Below are 18734 nucleotides of genomic sequence, written 5' to 3' on the forward strand. Positions count from 1 at the left end.
ATGTGTGTGGACGAACAGGTGTAAAGAGAGAAAATCACAATCTAGTACATTGAAGCAGAGTCGTAACCGGCACTGTGACAAGAATATCGTATATTGTATCTGATGTTGATTGTAACTTCCATCTCATCTTATCCCCACCATTCCATCGCTGCGGTCAAAACACAATGCTTCGCCACGTCCTAGATGCCCTCTCTTGCTGAGTTTGTTCAGCAGTATCGTTGGGAAGCTTGAGGTTACCCATGGACTGCAATAGCCGATTCAGACGTCGTTCGCTCGGATCTGAGGTAATGGACTCTACGTTTACAGGGTACTCGCCATGCATATGTTCCGTCATCGATTGCTCCCTCCTATCTTCGTTCTTGATTTGCGCCCAGTCCTTGAGCAGCTTGACATCCACAGGATTCATCTTGTCGCGCAGAATGCGAAATACAAGTTCGGATAGGAAGAAGTTACGGCCTTGGTCACGCAAGCCCTTGGCGCACAGTATCAGGGTGGCTCTTGTAGCTTTCATTATGGTCGGGAAATGCTTTTGTTGCGCTTCCGGGGAGCGCAGACGCTCTATTGAGTCAAAGCCTAGCTGAACGAGGACTTGGAGCAGGAATATGTAGTATGCGTCGAAGCCGTGACGGTGGTAGAACATGTGAAGAAGCGTCTGGAGGCTCGCTTTGGAGGCGGTATACAATCGGTTCGGACTAAAGCCAGCATACTCCTGGAAAGCCCCCCTATTGTTGGGCATGTTGAAAGACGTCTCGTGTTCCAGGAACGGCTGAAAAGTCATGGTAACAAGGTTATGGAACTGCATACTGTAACTCAAAGATTAGTCATTCGCACGCGAAAGACACGTCAAACCTTACTGTAGGAGAAGCTGTGTTGGCATGGCTGCATTCTGTGGCTGCAGCGGCCTCGGCAGATCACGGAACCATTGAATCAGCATAGCATGATAGCGGCCGGCTTGCTGAAGATCAAGACTGTTCTGTGCGTTGTCCTCTGGGAGAGCCTTTCCAGCTATGTCATTCATGATGTATCTAAGCTTGATGAGCGCCAGGAAAGTCTGGCCAAGATAAATGGGGGTCTATTGGTTTGTCAACCGGATTATAAGTAAAAAGCAGGTGATAACATACCAGGTTTGTCGCAAGAGGGTATTTCACCCAAATTTCGCCAAAGAAGTGGTGTGCGTCTCGATAATCGGGTAAGCCATCTTCGGGCGGAATTCGCGCCAATGGTGACTTCATGAGGTAGAAGCAAGAGAACCTGGACCAGCATTAGAGCTTGCCTCGACATCATGTTAGGGTCAATAAGGGTCGTATAAGCTCATACGCTTGCTGTGAAAAGATGCCCCAGGCTGTGATGGTTCTGGAAACGCGTTCTTTTTCGTTTTTGTATTTGGCGGTCTTATCAAATAAGTCTAGCCTATCCGCAAGCGCTAGGGCATGAGACCACATGGTCCAACCCATTTTGTCCATGCCGTTGGCGAAGTATACTCGGCCTAGGATGGTGGCTGCTTGGACAGATGTAATGCTACATGCAGTCTGTGACTGTTCTAGCTCCCATGACTGTCTAGTTTTGGCCATACACCGGTAGCTATAGGTGTTGGGGTTCCAGAACTCAGACCTTTGAGGAAGCGTGGACAAGCCATGCTGTTGATGGTGTTAACTGGCAGTAAGCGAACACAGCAAATGCGGGTAAGCACTTACACAAGCTGCCGTGAGAATGGCATTGACAAGAAGCGTTGAACAGTAATCAGTCCTTCCGGCGATCATATCATCGAGGAAGTGATCCTTGTGGAAACACGGCCATAATGGGAACTCGTACAGGAAGTAAACCTCGAGAAGGTTAGTGAGGAAGACGTCGTCGTCGCTTATCGATGTCCACTTGGACGGTTTCAGCAGATCTGGAGATAGGCGCGGATCGTACATGCGGGCGCCGGGATACGGCACATGGTAGATGGCGTGGTACGTCTGCTCCCGTATTTCGGTACCGTGGTGGGCTGTTTGTTGCGAGAGAGCCTTGTACAGCCTGGAGGTTAGGTAGGGGTTGTCAGTATCGTCAAACAGCGGCATCATGTCAGCAAGATATGGCGAGGTGAACTGGTACGTCGTGTCTGGGACCAGCATGAGCTGCAGGCGGAGGCTGCCATACTCGATGAAGCGCAGGACGGTATTCACATCGGTGCCGCGACGAAGTTGGCCAAGGAGATCGTGGGCGACACCACGGGGCTGGGAGCGCAGGTGGGCCAAGATGTGCTCGAGTGCATGTTGGGGGTGAAACTGCATCTGACCACGGTATCTGCGCCTGGCAGCGACGGGCCGGACCGAGGGCTGAGTGTAGTTGCATGGCGTGTGCCGCTTCCGGCACTCTGAGCACTGGGGACGTTCGATCGAGCACTGCGCCTGTCAGATTAGATGCGTGGGTGGATTTAGCTCACGCATGATCAGCGCGGCCTTACCTTTGTGATGCGGCCGCGACAAGCTTCGCATGCTCCTGCGCCCACAATACGTTGCAGGCTCATGGCAGGACGCCGCCGAAGAGAGGCCGCACGCTGGCCCGATCGGGACCCGGGGAGGGGCAGATTCTTGTCCATGGACAGTGACTTCGCACGCTGCAATCTGGTATTTTATGTGGGTGGTCCAGAGCTCCAGGAGTTCCTTCCCCTCGCCTACGTGCTTGCCTACATGTCCACAACATGACGTCACTGCCTGCGCGCCCATTGGGCACGGCACAAATTCCCTCGTCTAATCAGCGACTTGCTCGTCTCGAAAACTGCCCGCCTGTACCTTGTGGTGTCGTTGCTTAGAGGCTATGTGCTAGAAATGCTACTCGTCCCATCATCACGATGCATCTGCTTCAGACAGCCTTCATCAAGTATACATTCCTGACCTGATCGATTACGCTTGCACGAGCGTCTGCCGTTGCGCACGTGCCCACGGACTTCTCCCCATCACCCTCACATCCAACGACACGCCCGAAGCCCAAAGGCTGACCGCGGAGTGAATGGACAACAGCCGCTATCCGCCTGAGGGCTCCAGCTCCAGAGATGCAAAAGTTGCCATACCAAGAATACCTGGCCATGGTTACCAGATGCCACCCGCCACACGAACGCCTCGGGTCCGCAGCGAAGTAGTGAGCAAGGCCGTAAGTGCTCAGCCCAAGGTGATTGGGCCGGCGCTGACATCCGCTCTAGTGTACCCAGTGTCGCAAACGAAGTGGGCCCCCAACTCTTGTCCACATATCGCCCAACTTCGGCTTGCTGACTACACCCAGAGATCAAATGCTCTGGCAATCGGCCCCGCTGTATCAACTGTCAAAGACAGGGCCATGAGTGTCAGTACGACCTGGAGCGCAAGGACCGCCTCAAAGGGTCTGTTCATGTTACTGCCCATCTGCCTTGTATCTTCATCTGATTTGTAAAAGTGCTCAGCGCAAATCCCACGCCCTGACCGCACTCTTGATCGATATTAGCAGCCAGCTCGACGATGAGAGCAAGAAGCGAGTCGAGGATACCTTGGCATCCTTCGAAGATGACACGCCGCCTGGTCCAGCAACCCCTGCGCTGTCGCATAGCAAGCGCGCCAGAAGAGCTTCATCACCACATGCCCACGACGACGCTTTGAGCACCACCTCTGCAGACGGCGGAGAAGCTCACGTCTCGGCTTCCGTCGGCTCCAACGAAGACCTGGATTTTGTCCAGGAGGACATTCTCCGTACCGATGAGGCAGAGAACACGGGCTACATGGGCCGTAACTCGCACGTCCAGTGGCTTCGAGCCCTCGAAACCAAGATCGAACAACCCGAAGGCGAGCCCTCTGGTCTGCCATATGGGCCTCCTGGTGCTGCGGGAGATGCTTTCAACCAGCGTGCTGAAGCGCTCAGTGGCCGTCAACGGCACAACGATAATCGGCATCCCCCCGATCAAGATCAATCCTCCGGCTACTACTTTTACCTTGACAAGTCCAACATCGACATCGATATCGGTGATCCACATGTCGTACCTTCTGCTGATACGGCTGAGAGTCTGTTCGAGTACTACAAAGCAGTCGTTCACAGTCCGTTCCCAATTCTAGACGACATATTCGAAGCTCAACTGCAAATGTTCTTCACCAGGGATCAGGGTAGCCCTAGATTGGTCGTATGTCCAAAGTGGAAAGCTGTTATGAACCTTGTTTTCGCTATTAGTGCACGCTACTCACATCTCATTGGTGCAGAATGGCGAGCAGACGACCACGACCATCTAGTGTACATGTGGAGGGCGGTACACCTCCTGCAGCTTCAGTCCATCAACACTCTAGTTGCGCAGCCCGATCAAATGCTGATACAGGTAGGCTTCTGTGAAGTTGTGACGAATAGCTCTGATGCTGCTCTAGGCGTTCGGTCTTCTCTCTCTCTATTATCTGACAATTGGCCACGTCAGCAGGTATGTCTCATCGCGACCAATGTCAACCAATTCTGCACAATGTACGCGTGCTAACGATGAGGTGACAGAGCCTGGTACATGATTGGCATCGCCATCCGCCATGCACAAGCTGCAGGTTTGCATCTTAGACACGAAGATCCTTCCATCTCTCCTAAGAGGAGGAAGGCACTAGCCCAGATCTGGTGGTCACTTTATTCCATTGAATGTGTTCTTACTTCAATAACGGGACGTCCTCGCACTGTAAGTGCCTTAGACTGTACAGTACCGCCACCGGGCGCAAAAGGAACTGAAATGGAGACCCCGTCATGGGAAACCATCATATCTCCTGCAGTAAGCCAGGTCTCCGAGTCTTCTGCTGGTGAGCCCGCAACCGGTAGGGGCGTAGATCCATTCTATGTAGCCTACGTTAGGCTCGACATTCTTATGGACAAGATTCTATCAGGCCTGTACTCCGCGCAAAAGTCTGCCAAGTCCTGGAAGGCTGCGCAGAAGGAGATCACTTCGCTGTCTGATGAGTTGGAAACATGGGCTTTACATTCCCTCAATCGAAGTCCAGCTGCGGCAACCGCCGCTACGTCAGAGCACAATTTGAGTCGAGAGCAGCTGCTACTTCATCTCTTATACCACAACGCCAAGATCTGCATCACTCGGCCCTGTCTATGCCGGCTGGACCTGCGCATAAAGAAACAGAGTGAAGAGTCGGTTAGATTCAACCAGAAAACTGCAGAGGCCTGCATAGGTGCGGCTTTAGATATCACCTCCATGTTGCAAGACCCTCCAAACCCTGCATGGTATTACGAGAACGGTCCGTGGTGGTGTGCTGTTCATATCAGTAAGTCTCTAAGATCCTATAGCAATCGGCATGGCTAATCATCATGCGTAGTCATGCAAGCCCTTACGGTCCTACTTCTTGAGATGTCGCTAGATGGTATTCACTTGACGGTCGAAAAGTCACATATCACATCTTGCATCGACAAGCTTATACGATGGTTGAGTTCGATGAAGTCCGATGACGCAGTCAGCGAGAGTGCATACAACGTTGTGGCTAGAGTGTTGAATAAGCAGAGCAAACAAGAAGCGGCCCATCGACAACTACCCCAGCCACAGCCGACTGATCAGCATCAACAGCAACGCGATACACAAGACACGACCTTTGACTTGCAGCAGCAATACCATCCGCACGGTCCCCTTGCATTACAACAGTCGGGTATAGCATGGCCAAGCACTGACCCATTCAATAGCAACGACTTCTACTCGCAATCCACCACAGGCAGCTTCCACTCCAACGATGTCTCTGGGAGTGAATATCTAAACGGCCCTAATGCAGGGCTTATGGATTTTGGCCAGCCACTGAACCTGTTCTATGGAAATCCTTACGAAGCGACTTTCGATCGGTGGGAATGGGATCCGGCGGCGTTTGAGGATCTCGATCTGGGACAGCAGCAAGGCCCCAGCGGAGGCCAAGACGGGGTTCAAGGGTACGGATACAGTGGTAACTAATTGTAATCATATGTCGCGTGCGTACAAAATCACAGTGTATAAAGAAAGATGTGGACACGGGTCGTTTGATGACGGTTATTCCAAGCGAGAGATAGATAGACAGCGGTGTTGCTGAGTAATCATCACTCACAGTCTCTCTGTACGTTGTAAAGCATCGAGAAACATACAGCGCAGTATACGAATGCTCTCTCCATGAAACTTGCTTATGCTCCTGAGGCTAACGAATGTAATCTCACTTTGTTGTCTCCGTTCCTAGCACAAGTATGTTGATGATATCATGAGCCTGAACGACATGCTAGTCGTGGTACAAAACTCAGATCTCACAAGCCTCCACGTTGAACATACCCTGAACAACTTGACACTCTTTCCCATAATGCTCTAGCGCATCCCTTACTGCATCTTCCACCTGCATGGCCTTTACACCAACAATCTCATTCTGAACAGTTTGACCAATATGGTTCGCATCGTCATCACCCTCATAGAACTGGTGACATACCGCTAGCCCCTTTATCGCTTTGCCCATCTGCGCTTTTCCTTCTTCTTGCTCGCCCCCTTGCTTCCACTTCTCCAAGACGATCAAAGCATTTCGATGAATCTTGTCCATATCAACGTGCTCAACGCTGAACGCCGTATCAAGAAGCTTTTCCAGGGTGCGAAGCAGCGTGTTTTGCGTGAGGTTGGACGCGGATGGGAAGGGACAGATGAGAATGGGTCGGTTGAGGATAGGAAGAGGGTTGCGGAGCATGTTTCCAGCTGCGAGACTGACTGTGGAGAGAGGGGTCCAGTATAAGGGTTGGTTCCCGGTGCCATAGATGCGGGCGTGGTGGTTAGGTATGTCTGGCATGGGAGGTGAGGCTAGTAGGTTTAGGAGGATGCATGAGATGGCTTACCGAAGCCTGCGGGACCTTTCATCAGCCCTGTAGTAAGCAAATTAGTATTTCCCCCCCAAAGAATGACATGCTACTCACACATGTCGAAAAACGGCCCTCCATTCAAACTCGTCCACGCAATCTTCCCTTCCTTCCCCAACTTCTCCAGATACTCCCGAATTCTACACTTGCCGCCTACAAACGCTTCTGGCAATCTCTTGAACTGCTCGCGCATTATATTCCCAACAAATTCGTTGGCGAAAAAGAGTTTGACGCCTGCAGCGATTGCTGCGTCGATGATGAGTTTGGATGGCTCATAGTGTGTGGCTCCGCCTGTGATACAGTTTACTACGGCGTCCTGACCCTGGAGTGCGGTTTGGAGAGAGACAAAGGACGTATAGTCCACGGTGCGGTGAGTGATGGTCGTGGAAGTTGGTGTGTAGAATGATGTTGAGCGCGTGACTGCGGTGATCATAAAGCGGGATCCGTCTTTGAGGAGCTCGGTAATGATGGCGTTACCAACGTTTCCTCCTGGCTGTGGTCATGTTAATATTGAAGATGAACTTGGAGTGAAGCGCGACGCGAATACGAAGAATAGACCTACACCAAGGATTGCAATGTTCTTGAGTTCCATGTTCGATGTCTAATTTGCGACAACGAGCTGTCGGATGTAAGATCTGTGCTGTGCTACTACCGATGAATTGTAATGCTACATCTTATGAGACTACAGGATCTTATATCCATGACTGTTCACACGGTTTGGAGTGCTCGCCCAGTAGGCGTGCCACGCATACATGCACTTCTCCTGTTTCGTGAATTTCGTGAGTTTCTGCTGTTCCCTTGCAGTCAGGCTGAAGTAGGCAGCACATCTCCATGTTTGCCTTGCTGCCTAATGTGTCCGAAGGCGTTCGGCATGAGTCTGGAAGCGGCATCCCTCTCGGCTCAGGAGATGATGGATTGCCGATACGCTAGTATGACACTAATTTTGTTTGGTCATGAGAGGTGGGGATAAGGTTAGTCTGCTCACGTGCTTCGTCGGCGTTTGAACTTGCAAGCTTTCGCGTTGCTCGTAAGCGTCAGATGCCGATAACACAAACTTGAATTGTCGCTGGACCTTGGACGCTAAAGACTGCAGAGAATGGAGGGTGTTTCCAGAAAACGAATCGTGATCTGGTTTCTGTCCAGGAATTGTCCAATGTAGCTTGATAGATTCATGTTTGATAACTGTCATGGAGCCTGAGAAATGACGATGGCGGGGCAGCCGAGGCGGCGATGGTGGGGTTGCATCATCGCGATCCATAATGTTTGTAGCAACACGATACTTGAAGCAGACAGACCTTGTGAGACAGCAAACTGCCAGCCTTTCAACTGAGCGAGGTGAATTGCCACACCCAGAGCCTCCATAGTAGGAAGCTCGGTCCGAAATGGACCGGTTGGGGCTGCTCCGCTGGTGGATCTGGGCAGTGGGCAATAAAAGGTTACCAAATGCCGCTGCGCTCAAGACAACATTACCCGGCAACTCTTTCGTTTTAGCCCCTCCATCCTCTTAGGTTATTCAAACATTTCTTTAGCACATCCACAAACACAGGTTCACCATGTCGCAACGAGCAGCACTTCTCATCGGCAAGCTGTCACATGCGCAGAAAGAATGGCAGCAATGTTCAGAAGTAGCCTCAAAGCTGCACGAGTACCCCGATGGCAACCGGGAAGACTTCATCTCAAAGTGCAAAAGTGGTCAATTCGACGGTGTATATGCCCTCTACCGGAGTAACGACTCGAATCCGATTACCGGAGACTTCAACGCAGAATTGCTTGACGCTTTGCCCAAGAGTGTGAAGTTTGTCTGCCACAACGGCGCGGGATACAACAACATCGACGTCGCAGCATGCACGAAGAGGGGGATATCGGTATCAAGCACGCCGATAGCTGTCAACGATGCGACTGCGGATGTTGCCATCTGGCTCATGTTGGGCGCTCTCCGGAACATCAAGCAGTCTTACATGGCAGTCAACAACGGTTTGTAGTCCCAACTAGAGATCGAGCCAACACTGACATTTCTGACAGGAAAATGGCGCGGTAACTTTTCCCTCGGCCACGATCCCAAGAACAAGACACTCGGTATCCTAGGCATGGGTGGCATCGGCTCGGCGGTCGCACATCGCGCAAAGGCATTCGGCATGAAGATACAATACCACAACCGTCATCAACTGCCAGGTAACGAGGAGAACGGCGCAAAGTATGTGAGCTTTGAGGAACTGCTCAAGACATCCGACGTCCTCAGCTTAAACTTGGCGCTCAACCCTTCGACCACACACATCATCGGCAAGGAGCAGTTCAACGCAATGAAGGATGGCGTCATTATCGTGAACACTGCACGAGGCGCGTTGATCGACGAGGCGGCCTTGGTGGACGCGCTGAAGAGCGGCAAGGTCTGGACGTGTGGGCTGGATGTATTCGAGGAGGAGCCGAAGATCCACCCGGGACTACTAGAATGCGAGAACGCGGTATTGCTGCCTCACGTTGGAACGGCTACATACGAAACACAGGTAAGTCGCATCGTTCCGTAGGATGAGCCTGGATACAAGCTAACTGTACTTAGCGCGACATGGAGATACTGGTTCTGGATAACTTGAAGTCGGCTATCAAGAGTGACAAGCTATTGACGCAGGTACCTGAACAGAAGGGCAAGGCGAACCTATAGTTGATGGTCTGAACAACTAGTATCGCAGTTAGAGAGACATTTGTATTTCAATTTAAGCATGGAGGAGAATAACGGAATCCAGCACACTTGTAGCTTGCAGTCATACCAACATGCATTCACTTTGTTACAATCAAGTGACCTTTTCGCAGCTCATCTAGAATGCCATCGGTATTGCTCTTATACCTATCCCAGCGGTCGCACATCGGCTCACAAAACATCGGCAGGTAGCGTCGGGGTTGATCAACTGGGTTCGGCATATGGATACTTGGTCGCTAGGCCAATGAGAAGCTTGTCACAATTCCAATCGCCTAGCTCCCGTGCGGAGGCAAGATGCGGAGGAAGAGAATCTGGGGTCGGTCTTTGAACGGAATGTGGAGAGCAAGACGAACAGAGTAAGTTGACCTTGAGAACCTGGAGTCGGTCTTTGCACTGCCTGTGCATCGTATGTTGGAGAAAATGCCCGGCTGCTGTTCTCGGGTTCACATGCATAAAACAAGCTGATGCACAAGGAACGCTAAGCAAGTGCCTAGTCTGCCACCCGCCATTTTCGCACCTGGGCATCCATCACACACATTCCTGCATATGCTGCATCCGCACTGCACAGCCAGCGATCCATTCTATCTCTTGGCCATGCAAACCTTTGACTCGTCTTAACACACACTGCAGACGAAGGAAGCACGCAAAGGTCTCAACACAATAAAGACTACGGCGTTTGAATGGAGGGATAATTACCATCCGCTATGCCGACCCACTAGCTATGGGGCTCTCCGCCTGTAACTGGCACGTCTGGAGTCCCCACGAACGAATCCCCACGTCATGTCCCCGAGGTCGCGTTGCACTGTGCCGACCGCCAAGACAACTGGTCGCCTTTTGTGTGCGGGCTTTGTGTCGGAGTTTGCTGACTAGGCTCTGCGAGGCTGAAGAAAACTGACGATATATAGTCGGATGTTTGCCGCAGTGTTTCGTTGATCGACACCACTGGCTTCAAACGCTCATCGCATTGCATCGCATTCGTGTGTGCATCTTTTCTGCGATATTTGATTCACCCTGCGACTCATCGCAATCATGGCCAAGCTCAACATGTCCGAGGTGTGGGCAGACATCAAGACGTATCGTCGAGCCTACTTGCTCACCGCCGTGGCATCCTTTGGTGGAATGCTGTTTGGTTGGGACACAGGTCTCATTGGAGGTATGTTTTTGCATTGTACATATGCAACGGTGATGACTAACCATACCACAGGTGTCTTGACGATGGACGCATTCCAACACTCGTTCAACCTCGACAAAGACAGCAAAAATTTTGCCAATCTACAGGGAAACATTGTCTCCGTCCTCCAGGCGGGATGTTTCTTCGGTGCTATGGCTAGTTTCTACGTTTCCGATACATTTGGTCGAAAGTGGGCACTCATCATTGCGGATATCATTTTCATCATTGGGTCTTTGATTCAGACCTTATGTGCGATTGGTACAACAAGCCTTACTCAGCTCTATATTGGACGCGTGATTGGCGGTTTCGGTGTTGGCTTAATCTCAGCTGTTGTCCCTACATACATTGGAGAGAATGCGCCAAGGGCGATTCGAGGGCGCTGCATTGGATGCATGGTACGCTTTGTCTACACCGCTTGACTATACCAGTCTACTAACGTCAGAGCAGCAACTCTTCAACGTAACGGGTATATGCCTGTCCTTTTTCGTCAACTACGGCATCTCGCTCGACATCACCAGCCCTACAGACTCGACTAAATGGCGCGTGCCATTTGCCCTGCAGATGCTCCCTGGCGCCTTTCTGCTTGTAGGCATGCTCTTCATGAATGAGTCGCCGCGCTGGCTCGTTGAGAAAAACAAGCTCAGCCAAGCCGCTAAAGCTTTGGCTCATGTGCGCGGCAAGAGCGTCGAGGACCCAGACGTAACACAGGAGCTGGATGAGATTATCGCAGACTTCAATGGCCACGAGAAGATGCCCATGGTTGCCCAACTAAAGGCTGCCTGCTCGAACAAGAAGATGCTATACCGCTCGAGCTTTGTTGTCATTCTTATGTTCTGGCAGCAATGGACGGGCACAAACTCGATTAATTACTATGCTCCTCAGATCTTCAAGCAGATTGGTCTTACTGGCCCCTCGTCCGGCTTATTCGTGAGTAAATGATAAAGAGACTGCATGCGACACAAGCTAACCTGCAACTAGGCAACTGGAGTTTACGGCATCGTCAAGATCGTCGTGACTGCGATTGGCCTGATGGCCTTTACTGAGCAACTTGGACGCAAATGGTCGTTGATCCTCGGATCTATTGGCCAAGCGTTTGCGATGTACTACATTGGTGTCAACCAAGCAGTCCACCCACCTACAGGCGAGCTTGATGGCAACGCAATCTTTGCCATCATCTGCGTCTATCTCTTTGTTGTCTTCTACTCATTCGGTTGGGGCCCGATCCCATTTGTGCTGGCGTCCGAGTGCAGTCCCAACCACGTGCGGTCTCTGCTCATGGCGGGCTCGTTGATGACGCAGTGGCTCTTCAACTTTGTAATCGCAAAGATTACTCCCCTGATGCTGGACAACATTACGTACGGAACGTTCCTTTTATTCGGGTCGCTGTGCATTGTCATGGGTGTGTGGACAGTGTTCTGTGTGCCGGAGACGAAGGGAGTGCGATTGGAGTCTATTGGCGAGTTGTTCGAGGGCAACATTATCAGGGGTTGTATTCAGGATACCATCCCGAGCAAGTCGCGGGCGAAGCAGCTCAGACATCATCACGCGACGGACGATGCCGACTCGACTAAAGGCGGCGTTGGCAAGGCTGCGCGGGTTGAGCAGATCGAGGATGTGTAGAGCATCGGAGGGAGGAGGCAAAGGCAAAAAGCAAGATGCGGCCAATGTTCAGTGCTTACGTTGCGGCGCGTCCGGCGGATTAGTACCGCGAGAAGTGTTTCGGTAGCTAAAAAATGCCGAAGTCATGATCTGACCGCTCCGTGCCCATGCCATGTTTCCAGACCAATCGATGGCGAATTTGAAACTACACTGCACATCAGGATCTGTACGACGTGTTCATACAGCGAAGATCGTGAACGGAACGGGTTGCTGAGTCGGCCCGCCCAGGGCATTCACACCGGACGAGTCACGAGGCCATGGACGTCCTGGCGGTCAAGTTGGGTATCACAGGGCTATCCTGCCTAAGCGGGGTCAGTTGGGCGGCGGAAGACGTCTGTAGCAGCTAGAGAGACTGCTAGGCGGCGGGGCGACGTTATTGACAGGTCCAGTGCGCATGCGGCTGTAAACGTGCTGACGTGCGAGTGGCAGCAGAGTGAAGCGTGAATGTGGAACGTGGTAACGTCCATGTAGCTAGCAGTAGGATGCGATATAACTAGTAAATCTCTAGTAAATCCCATGTAACTAGCAAAAAAAGCCAACGACACAGCGGCGAGCGGACCCTGTTTCTGTGCAGCGAGACATAACGGGTGCTGAGTGGCTGCATCCTGCAGGGTTCAGCGGGTCCAAGCGAGGGCGATGACATAGTGCAATCTGACTCTCCACGCAACCTCGAAACCAGGTGGGCGGCGGCATACGCACGCTCTCTGTACCCGACCGAATCCTCACCCTCCTCGCAGTCTATCCTTACTGTCCATCTCTTGTCCAGCGCTGCACCCCATCGCTCTCCAACGTCTGATACCCCGTCGGCCGTTACTCCCCCCCACCACACTTGTCCGCCTCATTCGCTGCCTCGCGGTCCCACCCCCGAATCCAGAGTATTCTGCTGGGCCTACCCTGGGAGCCGCCTGCAAACATCACGTTGATTTTGCACCGTGCCAGCACCCCCGCCCCCTGTCACCACTCTTGTCAGGGAACTTGGGCGCATCCTACAACCATCGGCCAACAGGTTCGCGCTGCTAGTCGTCGAGCCAGACTTGGCTGTGCCCACCGGCTGTCGTCCGGTGTTGAAACGCCCTTATGTACGTCGAGCTGCGACTATATTCTTCGTCTTCGCCAGGCCTAATTTCTAATTCCCTTTCGTTTGTGCCATTTGCTCTTTCCCACTTTCTGAAACCGACGACTGGGCTGATACAATGTTGGGCAGCGTTCTTCTCCCCACTAAGCCGCCTGGCCTGAGGAAGAATCATACTTATTCTAGCACCGTTGCGCCGCCCCTTCCCCCACGCCGAAACTCCTTGTCCACTACTCCCGCCGCCAAAACTGCCGCCAAATCCGCTCCCCTCCACATCAAGACGGTTACGCTGTCAGGCGGCATGGACACACGATACAACCGCCCCTCGTCCCCGAGGGGAAGCCGCTACTCTAACCCCGCAAGGTCCTCAACGGGCACCTTCTCCGACCCCTATTACAACTCCTCCTCGTACTCGGGATATGGCCGTCCCAGCTCGCCGCGCTCCAGCGTCGACCGTCTTGGAACATCCCACCACACGCCCTACTACACGCCCACCACCTCGACCACTTCCCACTCCAGCAGCGTCAAGTACGACTCGTACACAGGACGCCCACGACGCAACACCAACGACCTGACCCGCCCCAACGTGAGCACCAGTGCCTTGCCCCAGGCTTCGCTGCCGCTTCGGACCCCCTACTCATCCCACACCCACACCGACCGACCCCGAAGCCCTCTGACCCCTTCCTATGCCAAGGCATCTGATACCTACATCACGCCGGGCGCTTCACGAGGCCATAAGAAGGTCTACAGTGTTGACGACAGCAGCCACTTGACCAAGCTCGTAGCTGAGGTCCAGCCTTCTTCGCACCACCGGGATCATGCGGATAGGGGTTACAGTCTCACAAGTGGCGGCCGTAGCTACCATGACAGCAGCAAGCCTCCCTCGCGCCTTACCGACCTGAGCAACAGCGATGGCTACTCCTACACCGACCCAGCGAGCATGTACCGCGACACCGAACCAGCCTGGCGGAGGCCACGTGCTGGTAGCTTGGAACGCGGCTCTCGCCCCACCAGCATGATCTCGGATCGCCCCGCTCGTGCCTCTACCCGCGAACTTGGTCCTCCCCCATCCACTCGTGGCTTCGATAAGATCAATAGCATCCCGCGACCTCACGGCAGGTCATCGTCGATTGAAAGGGCACGCGAGATCCCCAAGTACGATCCCTACGCAGACGCAAGCCTCGGACGATCCTCTTCCACTCGCACTTCCCGCACTCCTGCTGCTATCCACCAAGAGCCCCGTGAACCTCGTCGAGACACCTATCGCGACGACTATGCTCGCCAGGACCGCGGTGTTGAGAACAAGCGCCACAGCACTGCGTTCGAGGACCGTGAGGTGACTACCCGTGGCTTCGGCATTGCACCAGGTCCCCCAAGCCTCGCACACGACCACCATGCCTTGGATCGACAGCCTCTATACCCCCCCGCCGAACCTCCTCGACCCAGGCCACAAGAGCCCAGCAGCCACTACTACCAGCCTGAGCGTGCTGATGCACGTATGCCCGATCCCCGCGCCTCTCGAGACATCGTTCCCCCGCAGGACTACGACAAGCGACCTCGTGAGCGTGAGCGGGAGCGGGAGCGGGAGCGGGAGCGTGAGAGCGGCCGATCTGAGGAAAAAGGTGGTTTCGTGCAAGCTGCGGCTGGCGCAGCGGCTGGTGTGGCAGCTACCTTGGGTGCCGCTGGTTACATAAAGAACCGCGACAAGGACCGTGGTAGCGACCGAGACTCGTCCGGAGAACGGGAGCGTGAGCGACGAAAGGAATACGATGAGCGCGACAGGCGAGACCGCCCTGATGAGCGACGGGAGAGGAAGTCTGAAGGTCGTCGCAATTCACTCGTACCCCCACCACCGCCCCCGGTTGCTGCTCCCGCCGTTGCCCCTGCCCCTGCACAGATTGCAGCTCCCGACTACCCTCCCATCGAGCCCGAGCGCAAGCACCGTGAACGTCGATATGAGGACGACGACAGGGAAAAGGTACCTTCTCGCAAGCCGCCTTCTTCTGAGGGCAGCGGTGATGAGCGACCGCGTCACTACGTCGACCGCGATGCCGAACGTCGGAGGGATCTAGCACCCCAGGAAGCTGCCTTGGACCCTGACGAGGAATACCGGCGACGCGTCCAACAAGAAGCAGAGCGTGCTAGCCGCAGCACTCGCGACAAGGACAGCGATTCTGACCGCGAGAAGAGTCGAAGGAGTAAGAAGGATGAGCGTGACAGGTCCCGAGGTCCGGAAGACCGCTCACGTGCGTCTCCTCCCAGGGATCGCCCCGTGAGCATCTACGACGGAGGCATGGTGCAGGAGCCCGAAGCACTTGACAGGGAATCTGCAGGCAAGAGCGTCCAGATCGTCGAGCCTCCCAAGGAACCCGTTGTGCCTGTCAAGGGCATCCTCCGCAAACCTACCGAAAAATTCCCTGAGGACCCTGAGCCTATCCGCGAGGGCGTTGCACCCCACAAGGACGCCTTGAAGGGAAAGGACATTCCTGTCGGAGCTCGATGGACGAGGATCGACCGCCGTCTCGTCAACCCCGAGGCTTTAGAGCAAGCCAAGGAACGCTTTGAAGAGCGGATGGACTGCGTCATCGTGCTACGTGTCTTGACCAAGGAAGAGATTCAGAAGCTCGCTGATCGTACCAAAAAGATCCGCGAGAGCAGAGGTAGGCCGACATCAAGTCTTGTTCCTTAATCAGTACTAACATGACTACAGAAGAGGAGTACGAGCATGACCGACGTGATCGAGGCGATCGTGATGACCGCGATAGGCGAAGCCACCGTTCCAAGGACGATAGGGACGACGACGACCGTGACAGCGACCGAGACCGTCGTTACCACGACCGTGAACGACGCCGCCGTTATGATGATGAAAATGACTACGACGATCGCGAGCGAGAGCGCGAACGTGACAGGCCTAGGAAGGTTGAGATCGACGACGGAAGGTGATCGGAATGAACGGCTGTGCGGCTGATGTTGCATGTTGTCGGTCACTGTGATAATGTGAAGCATGCGCTTACGCTGGTCGGGTTGTAGAGAAGAACAATCCTATGGTACGAACAGACCATGTCCTCAGAGAAGGAAGCTAGAACGAAGGAGCCATTGCACAAGGTGGCAAACCCCGCCTCTCAAAAATTTAAAAAGAAACATCGGAAAGAGCGTAACAGCACATCCTCTGGCCGTCTGAATAGTGCAAGCCTCGATTTTTTGCTTCAGCGTCGCTTTTCAAGGTATCAGCGTTGAAGTAGCACCGCGCTGGAGCACAATACCCTGCATCTTCAATGTTCTTCGGCGCAAGGTGTTGACAACGCCATAAACAAAAGAAGTCGGATTTGCAGAGTACTGGATTGGTTATGAAAGTACATGGCACTCTTTTGACATTAGAGTTCGGGCGCTAGGGCGGACGTTCATGGGGGGTTCATTCATATCTTTCGTTACGCATAGCGAGGTGGTAGCATGGTATGGCGTGTGAAGAGCGAGCGAGAGCCCTTCTTTTTGTACAATACTTTTATCTACTTCCACTTCTGGAACACCTATGGGAATTGAACATTTCAAATGGCTACTTGAGGGTATGGGTGTTTATATGATGTTTGGCGATCTGTGCACGCTGTCACGGGAGATGTATATGAGATGTCGAGTGTGGGCGAAGTGTGGTGCAAGATTTGGAAGCTATGAGTTTATGCTCTAGTAAGTACTAAACAACTACTACCGTTATGGAGATGCGGATGCCAGACAAACTTTTAGCTTAATTTCCTTTATTCATGGATCTCTTAAATTTTGAGTGTCCTCATTACATACAATCGTCGCCTGTCCATGCATCCACCTTTACTTCTTACTCGGGTTCGGACTAACAGTACCTTCAGGAAACTTGCGAAAGATATCCGCAATATGATCAATCGGCGCAGCCAGCATACCCATCGGTCCCTCGAAGTAGGGGTTTTCTCCTGCACTAGGGTGACTCCTTGATGGCACAAAAGCCTTTGTGCGGCCAAAGTTCTTGGCCAAGGATTCAGAGTTTCCGCGGTTTTCCTCCGAGGAAAGGGCTCGTTCGAGGGCAGGAAGGTCGTCTCGCTCTTCTTCAGCGATGTGGCGCTCAAGGACGGACCAGAGTTCTTTGAGCTTGGGGATATAGGTCGAGGATGCTGGATCCATGTTTTGGAATTCTTTGAGTAGATTTTTCACCTGTTGTGATTGTTGTTAGCTTCTTATTCTTGGAGTGTAAGGTGAAGTTGGGGAAACTTTTCACTCACCTCGTGATGCTGTTTCCGATCTGATTCGGCATGCTGCTTTCCCTTTTCCCCCATGTATTTCTCCATGGCTGGGTAGACAAGAAGTTCCTCGGCGACAGAGTGGCGAGCTAGCTCCCATGTGAATTGGTTGCCATAGCGTGTTATATGGTCAATGTCGTCTGGGTTGTTGGTGATTTCTTTGTAGTAGGTCTCTAGCTCGCGGTGATCTTTGGTAATGGCTTCTGAGATTGTTGAGTTGAATGCAACTTGGGTGCGGAGGTAGGCTGGGTTGGCGGCGACGCGGATCGTCTGTGGCCTGAAGGCGGCTCGAGCAAGTGGTGATATGATGGCACGAGGAGCGAACATTGTGACGGTGTGATATGAGGTTCAAAGTTGAATTGGGATTGAGGAGGTGTGTTTGCAGATTTAGGTACTGAGCCAGCTTGAGGAGCACCTGGCGAGGTTTTGTCTCACATAGCGGTTGTCACGATACGTCACTGCTTCGCCAGAGGCACGTCCCTGCACCGTCCCGCCCTTTGTTTGCTCTTTCGAGCTGCGTGCGCAACTTGTCGTACAGTATGCTCGCTGACGATTGCCTGCTACATGATTGGGTCGGAAGCAGTACCCATATGCCGTGTGTCAAAGGTACGACACCGACAATAGTGGAATGTGGAGTAGCGTTCCGCGGAACGACGTATTGATGATGTATCGGGACCGGAACGTTGCCATTGGCCAACGTCACTTTGCCATCATGCCTAAACATGCGAAAGTCCAAAATTCCCATGCCCACCATGCTCCGCAATACCCGCAGACTGCAAATATTGCTGCGAATCAGAAGCCAAATATTAGTCTTATCTTTCCGAAAAGGGAGTATCCATTAATTGCGTTATTAAAAGAGGAAGTATCCCCAGCATCTAGTCCATTCAGCTCGTCGCTGCACGAGGCACTAAACCTCAAAACACCAATACCGCTGTCACTTGTCCTGCACGTGAAGTCGTAGCATCTGCTACCCCTCCTCTCTACGCGTCAGAATCGCATCACCCTGACAATATGCCAAACAACGGGAAACCCCGTTTTCCATCTACGCGGCAG

The 18734-nt window shown here is 53.0% G+C and overlaps 7 protein-coding genes across 7 annotated transcripts; 4 read left to right on the top strand and 3 right to left on the bottom strand.

Moving 5' to 3' along the window:
* Window positions 1-154: 154 nt before the first annotated feature.
* On the bottom strand, window positions 155-2509 carry ALTATR162_LOCUS11482 (uncharacterized protein; the record flags this gene model as incomplete). The annotated part of the gene is made up of 6 exons (XM_043319124.1): window positions 155-803; window positions 855-1072; window positions 1122-1251; window positions 1318-1637; window positions 1695-2384; window positions 2447-2509. The coding sequence occupies 6 exons, from the start codon at window positions 2507-2509 to the stop codon at window positions 155-157; spliced, it is 2070 nt and encodes a 689-aa protein (XP_043175059.1).
* A 1221-nt stretch (window positions 2510-3730) lies between these two features.
* Window positions 3731-5911, top strand: ALTATR162_LOCUS11483 (uncharacterized protein; the record flags this gene model as incomplete). Its single annotated transcript, XM_043319125.1, has 4 exons — window positions 3731-4315; window positions 4362-4411; window positions 4480-5243; window positions 5295-5911. The coding sequence occupies 4 exons, from the start codon at window positions 3731-3733 to the stop codon at window positions 5909-5911; spliced, it is 2016 nt and encodes a 671-aa protein (XP_043175060.1).
* Window positions 5912-6224: 313 nt separating this feature from the next.
* Window positions 6225-7414, bottom strand: ALTATR162_LOCUS11484 (uncharacterized protein; the record flags this gene model as incomplete). Its single annotated transcript, XM_043319126.1, has 4 exons — window positions 6225-6748; window positions 6802-6828; window positions 6880-7315; window positions 7370-7414. The coding sequence occupies 4 exons, from the start codon at window positions 7412-7414 to the stop codon at window positions 6225-6227; spliced, it is 1032 nt and encodes a 343-aa protein (XP_043175061.1).
* Window positions 7415-8375: 961 nt separating this feature from the next.
* On the top strand, window positions 8376-9481 carry ALTATR162_LOCUS11485 (uncharacterized protein; the record flags this gene model as incomplete). Its single annotated transcript, XM_043319127.1, has 3 exons — window positions 8376-8796; window positions 8845-9326; window positions 9380-9481. The coding sequence occupies 3 exons, from the start codon at window positions 8376-8378 to the stop codon at window positions 9479-9481; spliced, it is 1005 nt and encodes a 334-aa protein (XP_043175062.1).
* Window positions 9482-10546: 1065 nt separating this feature from the next.
* On the top strand, window positions 10547-12308 carry ALTATR162_LOCUS11486 (uncharacterized protein; the record flags this gene model as incomplete). Its single annotated transcript, XM_043319128.1, has 4 exons — window positions 10547-10670; window positions 10722-11083; window positions 11136-11615; window positions 11667-12308. 4 exons carry the CDS (start codon window positions 10547-10549, stop codon window positions 12306-12308), a joined length of 1608 nt encoding a protein of 535 aa, XP_043175063.1.
* Window positions 12309-13540: 1232 nt separating this feature from the next.
* ALTATR162_LOCUS11487 (uncharacterized protein) lies at window positions 13541-16362 on the top strand (the record flags this gene model as incomplete). Its single annotated transcript, XM_043319129.1, has 2 exons — window positions 13541-16079; window positions 16130-16362. The coding sequence occupies 2 exons, from the start codon at window positions 13541-13543 to the stop codon at window positions 16360-16362; spliced, it is 2772 nt and encodes a 923-aa protein (XP_043175064.1).
* Window positions 16363-17238: 876 nt separating this feature from the next.
* Window positions 17239-18008, bottom strand: ALTATR162_LOCUS11488 (uncharacterized protein; the record flags this gene model as incomplete). The annotated part of the gene is made up of 2 exons (XM_043319130.1): window positions 17239-17595; window positions 17664-18008. 2 exons carry the CDS (start codon window positions 18006-18008, stop codon window positions 17239-17241), a joined length of 702 nt encoding a protein of 233 aa, XP_043175065.1.
* Window positions 18009-18734: the final 726 nt, after the last annotated feature.

The sequence above is a fragment of the Alternaria atra genome (genome assembly GCF_907166805.1).
Source record: "Alternaria atra isolate CS162 genome assembly, contig: 35, whole genome shotgun sequence".
Taxonomy (NCBI): Eukaryota; Fungi; Ascomycota; class Dothideomycetes; order Pleosporales; family Pleosporaceae; genus Alternaria; species Alternaria atra.